The sequence below is a fragment of the Micrasema longulum genome, unplaced genomic scaffold, assembly GCF_059751315.1.
Source record: "Micrasema longulum isolate JH-2025_06_02 unplaced genomic scaffold, ASM5975131v1 h1tg000745l, whole genome shotgun sequence".
NCBI classification, from domain to species: domain Eukaryota; kingdom Metazoa; phylum Arthropoda; class Insecta; order Trichoptera; family Brachycentridae; genus Micrasema; species Micrasema longulum.
The window spans coordinates 24058-48457 of NW_028277939.1; the positions used below are offsets into that span (position 1 = coordinate 24058).

At 36.0% G+C, this 24400-nt stretch overlaps 1 protein-coding gene across 1 annotated transcript in view; it reads left to right on the forward strand.

Moving 5' to 3' along the window:
- LOC148279218 (uncharacterized) overlaps positions 1–24400 on the forward strand; it is a gene marked incomplete at its 5' end in the record, with an annotated part of 76090 nt that overhangs the window by 23245 nt on the left and 28445 nt on the right. Inside the window, 4 exons of the mRNA XM_088230302.1 lie at positions 7390–7528; positions 18745–19694; positions 21075–21213; positions 22236–22426. Coding sequence (XP_088086428.1) covers positions 7390–7528; positions 18745–19694; positions 21075–21213; positions 22236–22426 — 1419 coding nt within the window. The remainder of the gene's footprint in view (positions 1–7389; positions 7529–18744; positions 19695–21074; positions 21214–22235; positions 22427–24400) is intronic.

Here is a 24400-nt window from a genome sequence, read left to right on the forward strand (position 1 = left end):
TCTTTTAAACGGGTTAAATACACAATAATATTTTTGTTTGTAATATATAAAAGAACTTATGTTTTCATTGTTTATCGTTTGTTAAAGTCAAAAACATTCAAACTATTGTGTAGATTTTATAATTCACTATTTTCACAAAATGGCTATTATATCAATTTCACTTTTCTATGGCTGGCTGCTTTCTGTATAACTACGTTCAATTGCTGTTCTATGTTTGTGGATTTCTATACAAGCCAAAGAAGAGTAATTAAAAATCAATTATGGTAAACTGAATATATTTTAGAGAAATATTTAAATAAAATAATAAAATAATAATAAATATTTTGGTAAATATTTTGGTTATATTGGTCTGCATATACAATAAATAAATTGAAAATAACTGCTTTTACTACTGCCATCTAGCGGCCGATCTGTGAAACGTTAAAATATGTAAGCTAAGATTTTGTTTTTTATTATTATTTTTATTAATTGAACTAAACCATTTTCTATTAGTCCGTAATTTACAACTCGTTGAAATTGGCCAACGAAATTGAAATATTTGGATTCATTATAAGAACGCCAATATTTTTTAGTTTTTTTTAAATTGAAAATCCAAATTTTCGAAAAATGGAACCACAACTACTTTCAAACAAAATCTTATGCCGAAAGGATGTTAAATACTTTTTCTACGGAAATACGACTGAACAACATATTTTACAGTGATGAAGCACATTGTCATCTTGAAGGTTATGTAAACAAGCGAAATTTCCGTGACTGGTAACTCCAGAGTTCCACTGACCCCCACCATTAAGAAGAAGAACTATAGAGTTCACTCAGTCCGAGGAATATACCAGGGGCGAACCGTGTATAGAAGCGATTATGGGCAGCTTACCATTATATTTGACTAACCATAATAATGTTTTACTGTAACTTTATTTACAGAAAAACAAATGAATAATTACCATATATTTCAAATCATTTCCACCGTTCGTATCTGTATCCTAATATAAATATAAATATTAATAAAGTGCGCCCAGCGCCTGCGGTGAGCCAAGAAACTAGCCTATTAGTTCAGCTTATTTTTTCATACAAATAAGTATACTATATTTTAAATGTCTTAACCCCAGTGCGGGTTTTTTCTCCTAGTTTAAACTTGCAGATTACACAAATTTTTGGAAGATTCTTCATTGGGAAAACAGTATTTCAATCATTTTTTCTTAAGGGCTATTTTTCTTTAAAATGGTACTTTTGACGTAAGACCATAATTACTTTCATGCGTCATATTGCGGGACATATGGCGCTCGACGCGGCCCTTTTTAGCACTATTAATTTCTAGAACAATTCGGCCAGTTGACATTTCAATTGAAGACCTAATATCGACTGAATTCATAGTGCTATTTTTTATTTATCTTATAATGAGTTATGTATATATTAAAGTAATTTATAATATATCTATACTATGTAATTTATCCCAAAGTTACGTCGTTTGAGTTGATTTCATGGATGAGAGTTGTTGTATCACACAAAATCACAGAAAAATAACAATTTATAGTTTATATCACTTACATTATATTATGTACCTTCTATGCAGGTACAAATGTATGATTTTTTTATAGCTTACCTGTAAATAAAATCACCATTCGCCACTGGAATATACTCGAACATACGTAAACACGCCGCCGATTACAATGGGAAGTGAACACAGTTATCTTCGACTTCGAATTTTAATGAATTAATTTAATTAATATATTTTCTCAACTTGTCCAAATTTTTGTAGACAAAGACTGGATTCGACTCCCTGGGGAGCTGTCAATATTACAACAGAGATAAAGAATATTTTGGAGAAAGTAATATAGAAGTCCAGGATCCACTGAGCTTATGACCTGTCATTGGCTAGTTTAAGTGGCCACTTTACACACTGTGTAACATTTACCATTCTGCCCATATTTGAACATCTATATTTCTTCAATATTATCATTTTTTGTGTGAGGATGCGTGTGTAAAAAAGTGGAGTGTGGTTTTGGTAGGTATGTGAATATGTGTGTGATTTTATATGGGTGTGAAGGTAGGTTTAGGGACAGGGTAAGTGTGTGTTTAATATGAGTGAATAAAAACAACTTAAATATATAATATAAAAATATATTTTTTTTTATAAAGAAACATAATTTTTTTCTCATAATAGTTTTTTAATTTTGGTTTTGAAAGTGAGTTTACTGCAATTAAATATGTCTATGTTATTGAAAAATAAATTATAATTACGCGTCAAGCGAAATAATTATATAATTTTCCATTATTTATATAAATAAACACATAATTTGTAGATATTGCAACATTTTTTATTGCAAAATAAATTAAAAATCATAAATACTCCACTCATATTACGCTCGTGCCTTCCCCATCACTGTCATTAACCGACTAAATGTTTTATACACTACCGACCACAGAACAGCGTCTCAGTCTTCCTTGTTATGAGTTCTATCTTTGTACTCTCTCTTATGCGGATGTATCGCTGTATGGCGGACATTCATTTTTGCGTAGCGAGCATAAATATTTTTCGGCATAATTATACAAATTTGACTTTCCAAATCCGGTGTTATGTCCATTTGAAGATTTCAAAAAATCCGTCATCATCATTTAAAAAAATAATAGAGATATGTCAAGTTTTGTGTCGTGTGACATCCAGCCACACAAGAGTTAACAAGCTTTTTCGGGTAAAGCAATAATTGACAAATATTTTTCTAACAATCATCGAGGCCAAGAGGTAAGGGTAAGGGTAAGTTGTGAGGTCATAAACCGTTTTTTTTTTTAAACTTTGTAATAGTTATTTTTTCAACAGAAACACCTTTAAACAAGTTGGTGCGGCTGGACATAATATTGTGTCCACAAAGATTATCCAGGCATCTCTGTCGACTGCCAGCTCATGTGCATCCCCCGAGTCAGGTTCGCGTCCCGTAGTTCTGACATGACCCGCCGACGAACAGTCGGCGGTGGACGTCCAGGACGTCGAAAACCTGATGCCCAAGTGTGGTTGAGGGTCTCGGGAGGCATCCGCAGTATATAGCCCGTCCAACCGTATCGCCTCCGCTTGATGACAGTTGTCACCGGAGTTTGCTGTGTCCGTTGTCTCATGACTTCATTCCTTACATTGAAAGCCCCGCCCCACGCACTTACCCGGATCTGTTTTATAGGTCTTGTGGCCTCCTTTCAGATCCGTACATTATGAAAACAATTAATTTTTTTATCTGTAATGAACGGTAAATACTTTTTTTTGTTAACCAATCTTTGGCGCTCTTTGTATTTTTAGAATTTACATTTACTGCTTTCAATACCTCTTATTGCCGTCAGGGCGATCTAAGTATAGACCGTAAATTTGTCTGTCACCCTCAATTTAATTTTCCCAATTCTGACGGCGATAGGGTATGTTAGTTCATTAGTTTATCAGTAAACCGGAAGAAACAAGTCCGATCGGCAAAAGCAGAACCGCTACCACCCCTTTATCGGTCAAATAATTTAAGCCTTTTAAGCCCAAAATAATATTATTGTTCATAAATTCGCTATTTTCCTAGCACAACCCTATTTAAGACGAAAATCTTTATTCCTTGCACAGTCAAACCACCGCTCACCCGAGATTCTTACAGAGTCACCTATTCTCAAAACTCAGAATTTCGCTCATGAGATTCGCATCCGTAGATGAGAATAGGTGTTTTGCAGGCGTAGTATAGACGTCATTTGGTTTTCACTAAGTAAATATATTTTTTATGAAACTCCACAGTTGACTGGGCTTTTATAAAAAAAAACTGTAATTATGAGTCTCTTAATCATCTAGTTGGATGGAAAAATTGGATTCCCACGTTTGAGACTAACGATCTTAGTATCTATCTCATGGGCAATATTTATTGATAATCTTAGTTGTATATTTGAATGTATTTGCGTTTTAATGGCTGAGATTTTTTTGTTAATGCTGATTAAAGCAGCCCTATTATTAGGTAAGCATTAACTTTGCAGAAGTCCTAGAATAAAAATCCTCAAATTAGTTTTGATTTCGAGGTTATTTTGTTACTCGTTCATGGAGTGCTGGCCACAGGTCATTTCTATGAATATTTGAGTCATAAATACATTAATCGTTTGAACAATACAACATCCTTCTCCCGACCTTAGGATTACCATAAAGTTGTCAGATACTCCCAGAGCCATTATGTTGATTTAGACAATTGGTTTAGGTCATAAATCCTTGGGTGAGAATGATCTACATCTACAATAGACAAATCTATTGCGTCATATTACGGATCACATCATTTTTTAAGCAAAAAGAAAAAAAATCTTTGAATTCACCGCCTACATTAAGCTGGGCCACGGTTGTATGGAGAAAAAAAAAACAGATTTCTATCCGGCACAGCGGGGAAAAGGTGCCAAATAATTCGTTTAGCTCCCATATAAAATTTGCCTCCGGATTGACTTTAACATAAACGTGTTTATGGTTTTTTGGTTGAGTTGTAATAGCTAGGCTAAGAAAAGTTGAAAAATGTGGGTTTTCAAAAACATTTGAAATTCTATACGTAACATTTAATTATTACAACGAAAAGATTTAAAAAATGGCATCCATCAAAATATTATACCATAATGATTTATTATTTTCATATTTCTATTAGCGCGAAAATCTTTCTTGCTATTGAATTTTAGCATAACTTGTAGAGACTTCATATGGGTGGGTATACTGTATGACTTTATAGAAAGCTTTCTGTATAAGATATTCTGCCTAATGTGGCTGAAGCTTATATAACAGTCCGTGCTGCCCTTTCAACCATTTAAGTATGACGTGACAGTTTCATAACGATAGTTTTCTTTCTCATTTTTGGGCAACAAATAGTTGGATGTTTTCGTCAAATATCAACGTCAATCGATATTGAACGTCAATGATATTAGTGTAATATGGTGCATCAAATTTTACAGAAGGAATTTGAACCAGTTGGACTATTTTATTGATTGCTGCGAGTTCTCAACGTGTGATATGCAGCCAGTTTGAGGATGTCCGTCTCAGAATCGGTCTGCATTACATTTTCGAGGTTTGCGAAATAGGTATTGTTACTGTTTCTTTAAACTACCGGATCCATTTTGCTTTCAGTTTTATGGGCAAATACCTAATCCGCAATGAGCTTGGAAAAATGCCGCTTTCCATACAGGAAGAGGGAATTTTGATAGCGAACCATGCCAGAGCGTAAACTTTGATGACATATTTTGCGAACTAACTAAGTTTTTAGAAGAATATTATGTCGATTTGTGCAATTTAATTAACACGAGTTAGCCATTGGGCATGAAAATTTTGTCTGGCAATTAATTTTCTATATCTTAAGGATTTATGGCTTTTAAAACCGCTACGATTATTCGGTACAAACATGTTTGGTCTGTGCAACGTGCTAATACCTACTCTGAGTAGGACACTCGGGTAACTCTGCTAAAATAGGTGGAAACCTAATAATAAATATGGTCTGGATGTGCTGCAATCAAGGTCTACAAGTATCAGAAGGGTAATTCGTTTATGTGGTAGGCAGTAATCCACTGCAATAGTTTTTCCAACCTTTGTTCAAGCAGACGTATGCCATCTCCATATTCATCAGTGTTCACGTTTGTATACATGCTTTATTAAGTTAGTTTACAACATCTTAAGAACAAATATAAACTGTTAATAACACTACATTTTTTACCACTTGTTCCATCACACCCAAATGCGGGTAAAGATTCCACAGATATTTCCGATTCCAAGAAAAAATCTATGATTGCTGTTCTATTTATTTAGATGTGTTTATTATTAAACTGGTGCAATATAATTTCACAAGAATTTCAACATTGATTCCATTATCAACGAAATCGGTTTTTTCTATGAATTTTCTCGTTCTATTTTATAAAAAAGGTATTTTTCTGCCCGTCAAAGTATAAATAAAATATTTATAGAACTTTGACTTTTGCTGCCAATTTCGCGCTATTTTGCGTTTCCGGCGAAGCTTATTTTTATCAATAATCGCAGAAAAACTGCTGAAATAATAGTTGTCGCAGCCTTGTCTAACACTTTGCATCTATCATATTTTCTTGATAATAAATCGTACCGCCTGTAGCGGTCAGCTTATCGATAGGAGCAGCCTACGTTGAGGCTTTCGGTTGTGATTGGCAAAGACTGTCACTATTGTCCTTTATCGATTGGTAAAATTTATGATGTCAACACACTACTTGTGTTTGCGCATAATTTTTAATGCTAAATTTGAGATTTTTGCCTTAACATTTACCCGATTAATGGTTTTATTGATTTTAACACTATCCGCGGTTTAAATCATTATTTTTCTAGTGGTCTGTTGGTGGATAAAGAAGATTGATGATTACATTTCTGTTTTTGGGACATGCATTTATTAATGTTCTTACACTTGCAAGATGAAATGTCAAACAAACTTTATTTTTATTTGGTTTGAAGCCAAACTGGAACTCACTTTGAAAATACAATAATATCGAAACGTCGATATTCATCCGGAGGCAGTTAGACTTATTAGAATGTAATCATATTTCACACATCTTATTTTGATACCATTTAGCACCTTTTTATAGCCGTCCCCCTTAAGAAAGTAAAAAATAAATAAAACGACCCACCTTAGCCTACATCCACTTTATGCTTGGCAGTGAAGAAGTCTGATCCGTGACGCTTCAAAGTGAAATTCTCATTTGGCTTGGCTCGGAGAAGCCGAGCGAAAACAGTCGGGCGAAGCTTTAAAAAAAAATTAACCCTTATAATTTTTTTTGTATGGGATTGAATCTAGTTGATCGTCATGTTTTTAGGTAAAATGTTTATACAAAATGAATATACCACTTTTTCTCATTAATATCTTCACGTAGCGCACTTTCTTAGTTACTCAGCCTTCTTCTTGAGTCCAGTGTCGAACAAACTCTACCCTTTGCCACTTTGGACCTGTAACTTTTCTGATGTCGTCGAACCGTCTATTCTTGAGCCTTCCTACGCTTCTGCGTCCTATTATCGGCCTTCAGTCCATCACTTGTTTGTCTATCTATCCTCTGACATCCGAAAAACCTGACCCACACGTGGTTCACACAGTCGTCAATACTAATAATTATAAAACTTGTAGGACTCACCCGGAAACCTATGCCCACCGTCGCCTGGCCTACTATCGTCTTAAAGACCGTGCCTAATGTGAATCGTGTATTTCCTTTACGTTGATAACAAAAAATTCCTTTGAAAAAAAGAGATCAACCGAGTTAAGAAAATAACCTATAATAATAACATCTAGTAAGCCGCGTCCAAATTTCACGTCTCTACGATTTACCGTTTCGGAGGAGTTTTTGTGACGGACAAACTAAAAAACACATTCGTGTATTAATTTTCAGTTTTGTAAATTAGCCAATTTTTTTCAGCTTGCTACAGAAGAGTTCTGGCGGGGAAAAGAGTCCACGATAGGGTCATACTAGGCGTGGTTCCCTGTGAGAGACTAGAAGATTGCCAGAGAACCTGCGCGGAAGAGAGGAGATTCGACTGTGAGACTTTTAATTACAGGTAAAACAACACTTCACCTTTTTTGTATTACACCACTAATTTATTTATCAAATCAAAGTTATTTGATTTTTGAACAATGTTATTTGCACATTTATTGTATTCATTCATTGATACTTTTTCCAATAATTATTTTCCACATCCAGATTTGCTAGAAAGTTTGGTATTAAATCAGAAATCTTAAATATTAAATCAATACAAAGATAAACATATTGATATAATGACTATTATGATTTATTAAATCAAAATATAATACGAATAATTTTGTTGCAACAGAGAGGGGGGAAGAATTGAAAAGGGAATATAGAAGTCTAGGCATTTACAGGGCGTATGTCTTATCATTGGCTGGTTTAAGTGGTCTCTTTACACACACTGTGTAACATTCACCATTTTGCCTATGTTTAAACATCATGGATGTTTAAGAATTAGGTTTTGCGTCTTGTTCAAAGGGTTCATGTTAAATGTCGAGCAACCTCCCCAGCCAATTACACCATAGGCAGCTACTGATTGGAAAAGTGCGAAGTAAACACTTCTGAAAGTGTCAACGTCCAGATGTTCCTTCCAAATTATTTTCAATTTTCAAACTGTTTTTTTATGTGTGCAATTATATTAAACTATGTATATATACTATTTACAATACACAGAACTTAGTATTTTTTTGCATAATATATACTCTTTACATTTCATTTTAAATATATTTTAATTTTTTCAATTTTTTATACTTTCTGGCATTTTCCCAATTTTTTTATTAATACATTTCATAAAAGGTACATGTTTTAAAAAAATTCTTTACATATCTACTTTTATACATAAAGTAAATGTTATCACTGTAACTCTCCAAAAAAAGAGACTAACTCTTGTGCTTGGAGAGTGACTTACACTATTTTAGTTGTAGTTGTTTATTGTTTAAATAATTTATAAATAAAAAGTTTATATAATTTGAAATAGGAGTACATGAGAAAAAAATGAAAACACAGGATATATAAAGAAAAAACATAAAACAATAATACATTCGTACTAATTAAAATTTAATGTAGTTTTTACACGTGTTCAAAAAATTTCTTTAGATTTACTTTATTTATTTATTGATATATTATTTTTAATAGTTTTTAGTTCATTGAGCAGATTATTATAATTTTTTACACGTTTGAAGACCAAGCTATTTTGACCTTGACTTGTGTGGAATTTAGGAATTTTAATATTATGTTAATATCTGAGTGACTTATTTATCTCAAATTCTTTTATTTTTTCTTCTTTACAAATCTGTATAATATAATTCATTTTATAAATAGTGTCTACTGTATGAACTTTAAATATTTTATACAGACTTTCGGTATTGAATGTTGAGGGTTTCTTTGAAATTACTGTAATAATTAATCTTTGTACTATTTTAAGGGGGTTTAATTGGCATATGCACCACCCCGCCCTACAATACCCATACATACAATTTGCTCAAATAACTGTATTCCCTTGTACATAAGGCAGTTCTAGGACATTGCTTTCGATTTATTTTCCAGTCTTAGATCCTCTTGTTGCATAGTTACGAAAGAACGCATTATTTTTTAGTTTGTTTTGAAAACATCTCGAAACTATTACTTAAATAATTTTGTTGATTTCATTAGCAACATTTAATTTGATTATTTGATCAATTGTCATAATATCTAGAAGTTGAATCATTTTCTTAACTTTCGAACGTCTCCCATATCTTAATATAATATTTTTTATAATCTTCGCTTTGTTTTATATTATTTGGAGTCTCTATAGATCTCCCTCATTACTTAAATATAAAATACTGGAGCCATAATCAATGTGGCGAACTTTAATACTTTTAAATGTCAACAGAGTAGTTTTAAGGTCTAGTTTATTCCTTATCCTTCCTAATAGGGATATCTTCTTTGCGGTTTTCTTACTCGTATAGTCTGCACTTTTTGTAAAGGATAATTTAGAGTCAATCCAAACTCCTAGATATTTGATGCTTTTAACATTCTCAAGAACCTCTACATCTTATTCAACACGGTGATCACCGTTCAAACAGCGTTTCTTACTCACTTCCACACATTGTATTATTCGTTTATTTAGTTTTAACTCATTTAGTGAGAAGGAAACCGATAAAAATTTATCTCTACAAATAAACATTGAAAAAATTCTCACTCATTATCCATTAACCACTCTGTTTATACATTATATTAAACTTAAATAAAACACAATGCAGAATGTAGTGACTTTATCATATTCACACTTCGCTAAATATGATTTTTATTTGCTTTTTTGTTTAGTAATTACGCTCCTAAGTCATATCCGCGTATGACGTCAGCAAATGTAGGTATTTTATTGTTTGTAAAAAAAACAACTTCAGTAAAGTTCGTGTACTTTTTTGTGCAACAGTTTTACAAAATGAAAAAAAATGTTGGCAAATATTTGTATGCTACCACTTGCCGACTTTTCTATGCCTACCGGTTTTACTACTACACATTAATTATTACATTAACGTGCGAATCCCACTATACGCCTTCGCCATTGTAAATGAACAAAAATATAAAACCAACCTGCCGATTGTACACATTACGTGCTATAAATCCTATCTTGACCCTGATCAGCCTCTCTATAATAATGGACAGAGGATAGAGAAAGTTGGCAGCTTTAAATACTTGGGAGTTCACATAACTGAGGACGGGAGCACAGAGAGCTCGCAACCCGCCTAGGAATTGCTAGAGCAACTTTAAACATGATGCGGGTTGTCTGGAACTCTAGTCTATACTTCTAAATGGGAGCGAATCTTGGCACCTTACTAAAGCTCGGAACACTAAACTTCTATGTTTTGAGAGTAAGCGCTTGAGGAGAATATCAAGCATAAAGTGGTTCGACTTCACAACTTACATGAAAGTCCGACGAGCGTTTTGAGGATGCGGGGGTGAACTTGGCTTAGACACGTGCTGCGCATGTCTCGTGAGAACTTACACCCAATCTTCAAACCTGCGGGCTCACGCCGTTCTGGAAGGCTTTCGATGACGATCTTAATATTGAATTCGGTTAAAACGGACGCTGGATTGACAAGGGAGGATCCGAAAGTGCTGGCTGGCGATAGGGTCTCCTGGATGTATATAGTAATGTCCACATGCTCCATTTAGGATTGGAAGAAGAAGATTGGTACCAATGCCATTTGAAAGTCACACCTATTATAGATTAGTAGCAGGCAACCGTCGGCTGTCGCCGACTGTTAGATTGTTGGAAATTCGGCCCTTCGGGCCTTGCGTAATCGGCCCTTCGGCCCTGCATTATTGGCCCTTCAGCCTTGCGTTATCGACCCTTCGGTCCTCATTTGAATTATTCGAATCGCACACACTATTCACAAACGGGCACGGTGTTCAAACCATCTGATAGGAAGTAAGCAGAATTTCAACAAGACACTAAATTAAAAGTAGGTACTTCAATTATTAAAATAAGACTAGATGGAAATCTTGAAAATTAAAAAAGCGTTTTATAATAAGAATAAAAAAATAATAACTAAGTAAACAAAAAATTATTTAGTCCACTACTGTCTGGTTTTCAGCGTATCCATATCAAAATATGCTTCCCATCCTTAAAAGACAACAAGACTTGATTTATTTGCTCCATATGTGTAGCATAATACTGGTAAAAGAAAATAGGATAAAATTCATTTGTTAAGTAAACCTTGATAAAGAAGCTTGTATAGCTTTGAAACCGGTCAGTAAAAAAAAAATAGGTGGTTAAAAACAAAGTTGTTTTATTTATTTTATTATAATGAATAACCACAAAGTAAGTGCTTCAAATATATCAATTATAATTTTAAAAATATGATGATTTTTATTTAGAACATTATTGCGACCTTAAACTTAACCCAAAAGACTTAACTAGATTAAATTGACCAAACCGTATTAGTTTTATTTTCACTTTTGAAGAAGTTTCATCACACCATTCGACGTTCAATTATCAGCGTAGCCATTATACGAGTATGAAGCAAAGAGTCGTCGCATTAAAAAAATAAAAATCTTAAAATTATCACTCTCCGGGGTAGAGAAGATTCTAAATATCACCACTGGTCATTTTAGTATCAGGCTATTCATTAGAATTGTATGCTGTATATAATTGTACACTGGGAATCGAATCCGGAGTTTCAATCGTAAATGGTGAGTTAATACGCCAACCACTACTCTAAGAAATAGCTAATCTGAGTTGTTAATCTATAAGTATTGGATATAATGTATCTATTACATTGTTTATTATATATTTTTATGAACGCCGTGTGTTTGTATCGTAAACTAGCCAATTATTGTTATTTAACACCAATTGTTATAAGTAACATCGAAATTCATTTCGCAAACACCAGTCACTATCGCATTGTATGCTAATCTGTAATGATATGCATTGTCCATACAATCTCATCAGATCTCATGACTCGGACGTAGATTTCTGAGGTCACTATACTCGGCTCTTCGAGTTTTAACGTAGATTCTGCCATTGTCTGACGAAGGGAACCATGGACCATTATTCTATTGATAGAAACTACGTCTAAACTAGTAATGTTGATGATTAATTAAAACAAATTTATTTTTTGAATGAATACCTCGATACAGGTAAATAAAATATGCAAAAACTTAAAACGCGTGATTCGCTCAGTTGGGTTCCATATTTATCAAGAATATTTTGAGTTTGTCCAAACTTTGTAGACAAGGACCGGATTCAACTCCCTGGGGAGCTGACTGGTTTGAGTGGCCACTTTGCGCACTGTGTTTATATTTTTTTAATTTTACTTACACAACGTGATTTTTTTTGTAGAATGAAAAAGTCCAGTGCTAGAGAAAATTGACTTTCGACTTCCTCCTAAATAGTAATCTGATCTTTATCTTTTTTCTGATATTATTTTTATATTTAAGATAAAATGACTCGCTTACAGTCTGTATTGAATGCCGCAGCCAGACTTATTTTTGGAATTTCTAAGTTCAGTCATATCACTCCACTACTTCGGGAACTGCACTTGCTACGTTTTCCACAGAGGGTGGAAGACAAACTCTGTTGGCTTATGTATAAGTCACTGCTCTAAGCTCTGCTCCAGAATATCTAAGGGAACTCTGCATTCCAGATAAACTAGCTGACAGACGTCTTACGCTTAGATCAGCTACATCTACGTCGAAAGGAAAAGTTATTATACCTCTACCCAAACAGCGCACTAAATTCGGCGAACGTACATTTGCGGTCGCAGGCCCTACGGCATGGAATGCTTTCCCAGCAGAAGTCCGAAACTGTGAGAGTGAAGTGATGTTTTGGAAGAAACTTAAAACCCACTTGTTCTCTAAATCATTTGAATGAATTCTTAGCATGTGGCGATAAAGTACATTATTTTTCTTAAATTAAAAATTAAAAATAATTTTACATATTTATGTAATCACTTTTTAAAGCGCCCTTGAGGCATTATATTACGAAAATGGCGCTATATAAGTCATCCATAATTATTATTATTATTAAAACTTTTTTTTTTTTTTCGACGTACTCGTGTTTTATATTTATCATACGTACACGTACTGTATTAATCGTTTTAATGAAATGTGTTTCAGTTTTATTTAATGAACTTGATAAGTCAGTAAATACAATTAATAAATAAAAAAGATCGCACAATGTTTTGAATATGTCAAAATGTTTGCAGAGAGACTGAATTTCATCTTAAGGGAGTTATTTAGATCTAAATTTGTTGCAGTCAGCCCGTCTGCAAATATTTGGACATACTAAAAACGTTGTTGATCAGACTAACTGGTATTAGAAGCATACAAATTGAAAAATTGTTTTCTAGCGTTGCCAAGTAAATGCATTGGTTTACCCGTCTGATAGCACCCGCAAAATAAATGTTTCAGCTATTTTACTTTACAAACGTCAACATTAAAAGCATCCACCACATACCCGAATCCGTTTTAAAGACTAAATATCTTTTTTGGATTCACTCATACAAGCAACTTTTTTTTTCACTACGAATTGATTATATTTCTTCTTCTACTAACCAAATTCAGTAAGGATAAGCGCGAACAAATATTTACATTTACAACGTTCAATGTCCGTTTCACTGTCGCTCTAAAACCCCCCCTCATCTTCTACAAGGTAGGGACAAGGGGAAGTATAAATAAAATAAATGAATAAACCCTTCACCCATTTCAAACCCCTTTATGTCGACAGTGATAGGAAACGTTAGTTACTACTCTCTGGAGTACCAGAACGCCCCCAGGTGACACTCGAGGCCGATCACCGGCAGCGCACCCAAAAGCAGCAGACTTACCCATAGACTATTGTTTGCAAACCAACTTTTGCCACCACTCGAACCTACTCAAACTGTAATTCGTGAAGAATTTTCCCTCTTCGTGTGAAAGTAATAAAGGAGACGTATATTCCGTGCTCGGGGAAGTCCTCAACAAAAGATGTTCACTGACAGGGAAACCCGCAATCAAAAACCTCAGGCCCCCGATACGTCCGGTGACTCCTGTTTAGTAACAAAAGTCAACAGATGGAAGAGTTGAAGAAATGTGGGAATTTAAACAAATGTAGAATGTTAAATGTTACTCAGTCTATAAAGTGGCCACTCGAACCAGCCAATGACAGGTCACAAGCCTTCTAAATGCCTAAACTTCCATATCCGCTTCTTAAAAATATTTTCCCACTCTGTCGCAACAAATTTAGATCTGAATTATGATTCGATTATGATGCTAGAAAATTATGTACCAAATGCGGTATTTGATAAGATTATTTATTGTATATTATTTTTTGTGTGGCAGTAAGTAAAGACATCATACTTATGTAGAAACCAGAAGCATTTATCTTCAAAAACTTCCTGTAATTTAGGCCAATTCAATCCATTAAACTTATCAACTCTTAATATTACAAGATTCGTCCTTCACTCAATACCAAACTAAACACAAACCATTAAAATCAAATCGGTTAAATGACATACCTACTTGACTTTATTCTTGAGATTGGCGGTCAGTGCATAAGCTTCTTGTGACACCGCGATCTGAGTAGATCTATCGTAGTAGACTCGAGAGTGGCTTGATGATTCGGGGGCCACATGAACTGAAGTCCTGTCTTACGATAGACAAAATCCAAAAGAAGTTTCTGAGATATCTCTACATGAGAGAGTGCGGGTATTATCTTTGGATCTACCCGACCGAGTTTATCCAGAGTATGCTAAATACAGCAATACCTAGCAACATATGTTCAATACCTAGCAACATATGTTCAATACCTAGCAACATATGTTCAATACCTAGCAACATATGTTCAATACCTAGCAACATATGTTCAATACCTAGCAACATATGTTCAATACCTAGCAACATATGTTCAATACCTAGCAACATATGTACTGGAAGTAAAACTATCGATGCTGTTGACGAGTACATTTACCTTGGGCACAAAATCAAATTGGGAAAATTTAATCGAACTGAGGAACTGCCTAGACAAATCGGGTTAAGTTGGGCTGCGTTTGGAAAGCTGAAACACGTTTTCAGAAATAAGGAAATCCCAAATAATCTTAAGGCCAAAGGCTACAACTCTCGTGTTCTGCCGGTGGCAACATACGGTCTTGAAACCATGTCACTCACTGCTAGAAGTGTTCACAAAATTAAGTGCACTCAGCGGTTTATGGAAAGACAAATCTCGGGCGTCTCCTTAAAAGACCGAATGAGGAGATAAGACGCCGTGCAAAGGTGACCGATATCGCAGAAAGAGTGGGAAGACTAAAATGGCAGTGGGCGGGTCATGTGGCGAGACAAAAAGTCGATAGGTGGACCCCCAGAATACTAAACTGGAGACCCTACGGAAGTAGAAGGAAAGTAGGGAGACCACAGAGGAGATGGACTGACGACGTCGTCGAACTCGTGGGCCATTGATGGAAACAGTGTCCAGGACAGAAGAACGTGAAAACATTTGGAAGAGGCCTATATCTGGCAGTGGAGAAAAACGGGCTGATAAGGAGAAGAAGAATGCTGAATTCAACGTTTAGAGACTAGAAGGAATGCGTATTTGACTACACATTTTTATCGATTGTTGCGCGGTATGGTCGATAATCCTGAGATTATGATGAGCATTGGTTTGTATGTTCCTGATGATTACTTGAGTCTGCTTCAGCATAGACTGTTTCATATTCCAATATACAAGACTGACCTGCCGATGGAATAGGTAGCGCTAAGCTGAACAACATCGCTTTGGATGTTGATCTGTTCCCTGTATACGAAGGGGGTTACCATAGCAGGATTCTCCTACTGCTTTGACAAGAGTCTTTGTATTTTTTCTTTTTATAATATCTACGTCTTGAATTTTTTTTGTAATGTATTTGTTATTCTAAAATAAATTAATTGAACTGAATTGTGATAGGTCTAAAATATTTCTCCCTCCAAGGTTAGTTCTTTAGAGAGCCGGGCTACCGAGTGCAGAGTGTGAACTCTAATTTTTTTGCTAAACCTCCTCATGTACGCCCATATTCTTAAAAAACCGGGTCATTAGGCAGAGAACGAGCGCCATAACAACATCAGGTTCAACCAGTTCAGATTTCCTCCGAATATGCAGCTTATTTTGTTACAAAAAGCATCACATTTGCTTCATCATCTGCACCGCGGAACTTACATGCCCAGAGAAGTTTCATAAATGCAAGTTCTTGCAAGGTATTTATCCAGTCTACACTGCCCTGTAAAGGCTCTGGTGATAACCCTCATTTGGTGAGGCTTTATTTCATTAGGTCTAAAGCAAACCTTTGCCGGTACCAAATGTAGCAAATGTTTGTAGACAAAAGACTGTATTTTACCCCCACGGGAGTCATTAAGATTAACAACTTACAACAGGGATGGAGAATACCTCCCTTTTCTAAGGTATTTTAAGTATAGACAAGTGAAATCCAGTCTTTTGTCTACAAACTTTTGGACAAACTCAAATATTCTAATTAGGTGTTTTGGATAGTGCTTATATTTGAACTTTTTTAGTCAGTGTTTTTTTGACGCTGACACTGCTTTAAAGCAGTGCTTTTTTTTACACACTATAGATACTTACTATTGGCGTGTCCCTATTGTTTCGTTTTTACAAAAATAGTTTATCACGGGAACTAGACACAGTTTTATCTGCTGCTCGGCGCCCTTGAGGTGATTTTTACAAAAATTATGATATTTAAATTATCCAAACATATATATACATATATATATATATATCTTTAGGCGCACGGCGCGCGGTATACAAACTATTTTTGAAAAACGCAAAACGTACCGACGCACATTTTTTAACATTTTATTGTGATACTTTGTCTAAAAAAACAAACAAAATCGTTTGACTCCTGAGGTGTGGAAAACGGGACAACGAAACGTCGATTTTGTCTATTAATAATAATGTACACGTACATATTTAAATTGGACTAAATACAATTTCGCCGTCGGTGACGATCTTTAGACTTTATTCGGCGGAATAAAGAGGCGATGGATTGATGTGGGAAGAGGCAAGAATGATGGCTGGCAATAGGGTCTCCTGGAGGCAACTGGTGATGTCCACGTGCTCCTAAGAGCGGATGTGGAAAAGAAGAAGAAGAAATACAATAATTGATATCACACTTTCGATTGTATTAATTTTATGTAAATATACAATAATGTACTCAAATCTAGCAATAGCAAAGCATTATTGCCGAGTTCAGCTCGTAGTATATAAATCTATGCAATATCTCGCAGCAGTCTCCTGCAATGGTAGAGACCCTTAGACAAAATCCAAACTTGTACACCTCTCATGAAAATGGCTATCGTTTAAAAAAACTTATTAATTATCCGGGACGTTGAACACTCTCGAGGCCACAAAAGAGAAATTTCTCTGAGCAAAAGTCGTACGTGTTTTTGGTATTAAATAAGTCAAATTACAGAAAAAACTCGTCCGAGCATTCTGCTGGGAATACTCTTTGATCTGACCGGTATTCAAATTGCGACAGAGAGGGAATGCGGAAGTCTAGGTGGCTTTACATACATGGCTTTTGACCTGTCATAATAAATACCCCTTTGCGACCCGAGCGACCGTGCCACACAAATAATAATAATCATTTTAAGCGCACTCGTAATAGTACATATAACAACAAGTACTCTGCTGACCTAAAGATGGTATCTCTCGCCCGTGGCTTACATAGTCACTAGAGGCGATTATTCCACGCGTTGTGCAAGCCCGGCCTGACTTTCTGTACGCCGGCCAGGGTCAGCGGGGCATTGTTCGGGCTGCGACTGCACGGGATAATAGACCTTATTGTCTCGCGTTTTGCATATCGACGAGAAAATTTTAATCTGTTTTGTTCTGCATCGCCGTGCGGCGGCCACAGTTCGCACCGGCTGCGGTATAAAGATGTTACATCACCACTGTACCCCTATCCGCACCGTATGGGGCATAGGGCACTGCATCGGAATACCAAACGCTTCCGTTGCATGTCTAGGGACAGTGGAATATTGCGGTGTCTAGGCCCCTTTAAAACAAATATTTTACGCCGACCTTTCGAAGAATCGAACCCGAGATCTCAAATATTTCTAGTAACCGAGTCGTATTATGTACGAGGCTTATATTCACTTCGAAGTGTTTACGACTCAATCGTTTACTTCATATACGCTGGAATCTCGTTTTACACGATTTCGAAACAACACGGTCCAAAAATTAAATCCAAAACATTTTTTAACATCAATTCCAAAATGCGTAAAGGTAATATTCGTTATTGGAATGTAAAATATGATAGTGAATAGCAAATATTGCTTTAATTTATTTTTATGTCATGTTGCATTTAACAAATTAATAACGGTACAATAAAAATAATAAGCAGTTGTTTTTTTAAATCCCGAATTGATTTTTATGCAAGAAAACATATCCAGCGCTGTTGTGCTTTATTTTTAGTGGACTTTTTTTACAGATAAAACGAAATTCTAGCGTATTACAAATTTAATAAAAAAAATTGTCTTGTTAATGATGTTTATTAAAACATTTCACTGAGAGAAGCTTTCAAATCAAAAACACACGTCTAGGTTTTAGTTTCTATTTCAAACACGTCACTGTACTCTTCACCCGTCTGGACACGGTAAAAATTAAGGAATTTATTTAACTGTTTTCAAATTACCAACATATTAAATGTTTTAGATTTTTATGGTCGTTCAGATGCATAATTAGTCAATATGTTAATATTTTTAAAATAAACATTTTGAATAAAAAAAGTATTTTTCTAGGTTGGATCCTTCAAATAGAGGAAAAGGAGTCTGCGAGATGACGTCCACTCCAGTTTCTCTTCTGGACCTGAGGAAAGACTTTATAGAAGACAGAGATTACGACTTCTACGAGCTGGACAGGAACAGCGCCGCCGACTGCAGTCTCACTTGGCCTCACTACCAACTCTCCGGCCGCGGTGGGCCGCCGGCTCCGTGGAGACCGGCAGGGTACGGAGGAGGAAAGTTCAGCGAGGGACGCTTCTCCTCGGGAGGCTCTCACGACAGGAGATGGGACTGCTCCGGCTGCTCCGGAGGAAGAGGAAGCGACAGATACCCCGAACCGCCATACAACAAACCGAGCAACGCTGTTGGACATTACTCCGGAAGCGACAACAATAGAGAGTCTTGGAAAACCTGGCAAAGCGCCCACGAAGACTTCCACAGGACGGAATACTCCGATAGAGGATACGGTTCTGATAAACGATGGGATAGACATTACGTACCCTATGAGATAGCAGGAGCGCATACCAACAAACCCTGGGGACAGTACGGAGGATCCTACGGACACGGGTCGACCCATCACTCTTTCGAAGAAAATCACAAAGATTTCGGGTCATCTTACAACTATTGGGGTCTAGATAATACCCACGACAGTCATTACCTTCCGGACTCCGACAAATACCCGTCGAGGGGAGTCACTCATTACCACCACGGCTTCGAAGATGATAGAAAACACGACCACGACTTTAATTATTCTGATCTCGGACATCACAAATGGGAGAGTGGCGGTCACCGCGAGAGTTACGGAGGAGAGTTCGGGTACGGGAGCCATGGCAGCGGAGGATATGGAGCAGGATCCTGGCACAACTTGCACGGACTCACGCCGAAGGAAGGCTATGGACCGAACGAAGATAGGAACAGACCGAGATACGACGATGACGAGTATTATCTCGGAAATAACAAAAATATTGGTAAGCAAATTTCAAGTCTTTTAAATGATCAAAATATACTTTTTTTAGTATGTCCAAATATTGACAGGATAGATTCCACCACACACAAACACACAAACCATCACGCCGTTTCTCCGCAGGGGTAGGCAGAGAAGATAGAACGTCATTTTGTTTATTTTGTTTATTTGTTTAAATTTAATGTTGTGCACACAGTGCTATGTTAATATAAATCTAGACAATATTACAAACAAAAACTAAACCTAACACAGCACCAATTACGTACACAACACAATATATGAAATAACTATCTAACAATACAACAAGATGTAAGAAGAATTTGTGTAACTTTAAACTTTGAAGTAGGGCACACATAAGCATCTTTGCATACAGACCTCTATCACTCTATCTTTGCATACAGACCTCGCTTCCACCACATTCATACATCTTCTCATGAACGCACGCCGATTATTCCTACTTTTGACATGTCCATCTTCAAGTATTTGATGGACTTGATCAGGCCATGCCTTCCTCGTTTTCTGCATCCATCGGCATTCGCATCGTAGATCCTTTTAGCCATTCTTTCGTTGTCCATTCTCTCTACATGTCCAAATCAACGCAGCACCCCTTTCTTGATTCTGTTATAAATTTAAGCCACACCAAAAAAGGTAATAGCTATTTGACTTCATCTCGTGATCTCATCAGCATTTCGGCTACGCCGCAAGAGATCTTTGGTTCGATTCCCGACACAGATAACGTAAAAAAAGGTTATTAATTGTTTTTACATTAGAATACGGACTAGTAGTCATAGTTCCTGGACTGGTATCTGAAGCGTGAGTTTGATCACTTTACTTTATGTTACAAAAATCATTAAGATACACAGCGGTTAGCGTACTGTGGACTACTATGGAATGACGATGAATTCACAAAAATCTACAGGTAGGCGAGTTGAGGAAACATTAATGTTGAAACATAGGCAGATTGGTGAATGTTGCACATTATGTAAATGATTACTTGAACCAGCCAATGACAAATGCAAATGCTTATTTCTTCCTTTGTGTGGCTCCCTGCACCACCATGCTGTCCATATTATGACAGACAACAAAATGACACTGATTATAGGTACCTACCGCTAACTGCCGAATGCAAAACGGTACAAGTCACTAGTACGTAAACACATTTTTACTAAACAATACATTTTTCACCCTGAAGAAGAAGAAGAAGCTCCTGCAACGGTGGTCGGAACGAATCCAACCGACACACCAAGAAGAGTGTTTCCAATTGTATTGTTTTAATGGATTTTTGTTTTACTTTCATTTCTTATCGATGTATTTGGACATATAGAAATAACACAATATAGTTAGTTAGAACATTCGAATACAAGTCTCTATTGATTTATTCCAGAATGTTCTTCGAGGTCCGGTTCGGGCTTTCGCTTCAGCCACAGCGTGATACGGAAGGCTCTTCAAGTCCGGGATGTCAACGAGTGTGAGCGGATGTGCTACTCCGATCCTCATATCGACTGCAAATCCTACAGCTTCAGGTGATTCAAAATTTTTATTTTCGATTGTTTGTGTGCGCGATTGTATATCATATGAGAATCACAAAAATTCTCTCGAGATTTACAAATATAAGTATCGTTTTTCAAATAACTGTATTCTCGTATATGCTGTTTTTCCTAATCCTTATTTAGAATATTGATTTTCTTGCAATATTTTTAGCGAAAAATTCCAATTCAAATTTAATGTTCGTCAAAAAATGTATTATGTAAAATTTTGAACTTAAGATTTAAAAAAAAACGTAGATAAGTAGCACTGTTATGAAAATATATAGATTTTGTTCTACATATGGCGCCCTTGGGGTGATTTTCACAAAAACGGCGCTATATAAATTATCCAAATATATATATACATTCGGGCAAATAAACACATTATTACACAGTTTTAACTTTAGCACAGTTATAAAACCGCGATATATTTTGGTTAGATTAAAACGTGGAAATAAAAAAAGTGTCGAAAAATGTATAAATGAATATTTTTTTTCTTTTTACGAGTACTTTTTGCTTATAACATATCTGCACATTTTTATTTATTTTATTTTTTAATACATACATTTATTGGGGACAGAGACACAGTTTATAGTGACACAACCAGGAACAATCAATTTAACTCAATAAATATTAACTCCCATGTTTTTTTTCCATTTACCCAAATATTTATTGTTAGAGCCACTATTAGAAAATGGGAACCAAGTTGGGATAGAGTGGGATTCGAACTACGTACCTTTGAGCCGTGAGTCTGAGACACTAGCCACGAGACCACAACCCAATTCAAAATTTCAAACGAATTAGACACATACTTTCAAATTTAAAGCTAAAATTGGAGAGATGACCTTTACTGTGTGGTGTGGACCCACCCTGTTCAGCGGCGCGTGAGCGCATACGTATAGTAAAACAGCATTCTATCATCTTTGTCTATGGCGGCGTGATGGTTTGTTGATTTGTTTGGATTTAAATTTATCAAAATCGAAACGAAAACATAAGGGGTTATAATTTTGTCCCTTCAGGTACACCAGAGGTCCCACTGATAACTGTTTCCTCAGCGAGCGCCAGTATCGCTCCTTAGACCTGTATAACGACGTGGAGCCGGACAGAGACTCGGACGTGTACGCCATGAACCCTGACAGGAGGTTCTGCAGATCGCTGGAGGAACAGGGACCGGGCGGGAGACCGGGGTACGACAACGATTTGGAAAGTGGTAAGATACATACTTATTTTCAAACTATAAATAACATGTATAATACTGAAAATAGACACGTCACTTTCTTACTGGCTGCATTTCAGATTTATCAAATATTTCACTGCCCTTAGCCATAAAAAAAGAGATTGCAAGTCACGATACTCGACTTTTATTTCACTCTTTAAATACATATATCGCTTCCTTTACATTGATACATATTTCAATACACGCACGTTGATCATTCCGACAGTTAAAATGTCCATATTCAAGTATTTGTTGAATTTAATCTTACGATGTCTTTTTCGGTCTTGCTCGTTTTCTCCATCCATCAACATTAGAAAAGTAGTTATTTCTTGACATACGTTTGCCGTTCATTCTGTTGTAGCTGTCTATCTCAGATATCTTGAAGCAAATCACTTTTTAATGATTTAAAAGATATACGAAACATGTTGGATGTTCGATACCTTCGACCTCGGGACTGTAAACAAGGCCTGCCCTCTCGCGATACGCGTGTCCGAAGAAAACAGGGAACGTTTGATTTTAGGTAAACTAATTGACGTTATGGTTTTGAGTGTCAATCCTGGAATTAATGAAAGGAGTAAGGACTTACGGTTTTCTCCCTTTGGCACTGGTCCAGAAAGACACCGTTATCGTTTGCACTGGTCACTTTGCACGTTTTCTTGTATGTTGGTGATTCGAAATCACTGTCACGCTCGCGGTACGGTTTTCGCTGTTGTTCGCGGTACGGTTTTTTTGTTGTGTTGTCACGCGTTGCTTTCTTGACTCGCCGTCAGGGAGGAGTAGGTACATTGGGATTCAAAACAAGGACCACCGGAATCAAAGGAAGGAATGGCTTGACACTTGAATAAAAGAAAATGAATCCGAAACATATATGTACTTAAAAAACACCTTCAAACAACTCGGTAGTCGGATGGCAGAAGGGACCATCTGTAATTTTCAAAAATGTTCAGGAGAGCTGAAATAAGACTTAATTTCATGACTTTCATTCACAAACTGCAAAATTTTCGAGTTACTTTTCAATGATAAAATACCATTCTTACTAATGCTGTTTTTTTTCTTTTTTCCATGTGTATTTACTGAAATATTAATTTAAACTTTTGAAAACTAAAACACAGAAAAAAAAACAGATGGTCCCTTCTGCCATCTGACTACCGAACTGTTCTTACAGCCCATGTGACGAGTGATATGTGATGTTATTTTATCGACTTTTATTCGTGTCATAATATATTATATCCCCTCATATCAGCACTTTTGCTGATTGGGAATATTTTGTACAAGTAAAATAAAAAATATGTAATGCAGGTAACTCATAAACCCACCGTTTCCCGTGAGGATTTGGATTAGCTCAAAACCGCATTCTCCTGAAATCAAAGGCATGGTAAACGGTTGGGAAATTTTTTTTAGTAATTTGTCCGGTAGTTTCATTCCAATAACGGCCATTCCAGAGTTCCCCCGAGAAGGGTCCCCCTTTTTATTTTCCTTTTGGCATAGCTGAGCGAGAAATTGGTAAAATCAGGGACTGTCGTCTTACTGACAGTCCCAAACCATAACCAAACCGGATATCCTTGACACCATATCTCTTGTTGTTTCGTATGAACTAGTGACGTCGTTCAAAGTAGTGCGTTTTTATTAAAATATTTTTTATTATTTTTTCGTACATTTTCATGAAGCTTTGCGATACAATTTGATGCTCTTATTTTTACCGGGCGCAAGAAAAAAATTTTTGTATCCAATTTCCCGTAGGGCTGAAGTTCTTCATTGGGTAAACCAAATTTTGGACCGTTATTGCATGTAGGTTAGAGTGGATCGATGGTGTATGAAGTTTTTTAATTTTTTTAGACATTAAAGTGAAAGGGGTCTAAAAAATTGCATTTTGGATGACATTGAAGGTAAAGATTATTAAAAAAAATATTTCATACTAATTTTGGCCCTCAACCGAGGTTTGAAGTTTATCACTGTCTGAATATTTTG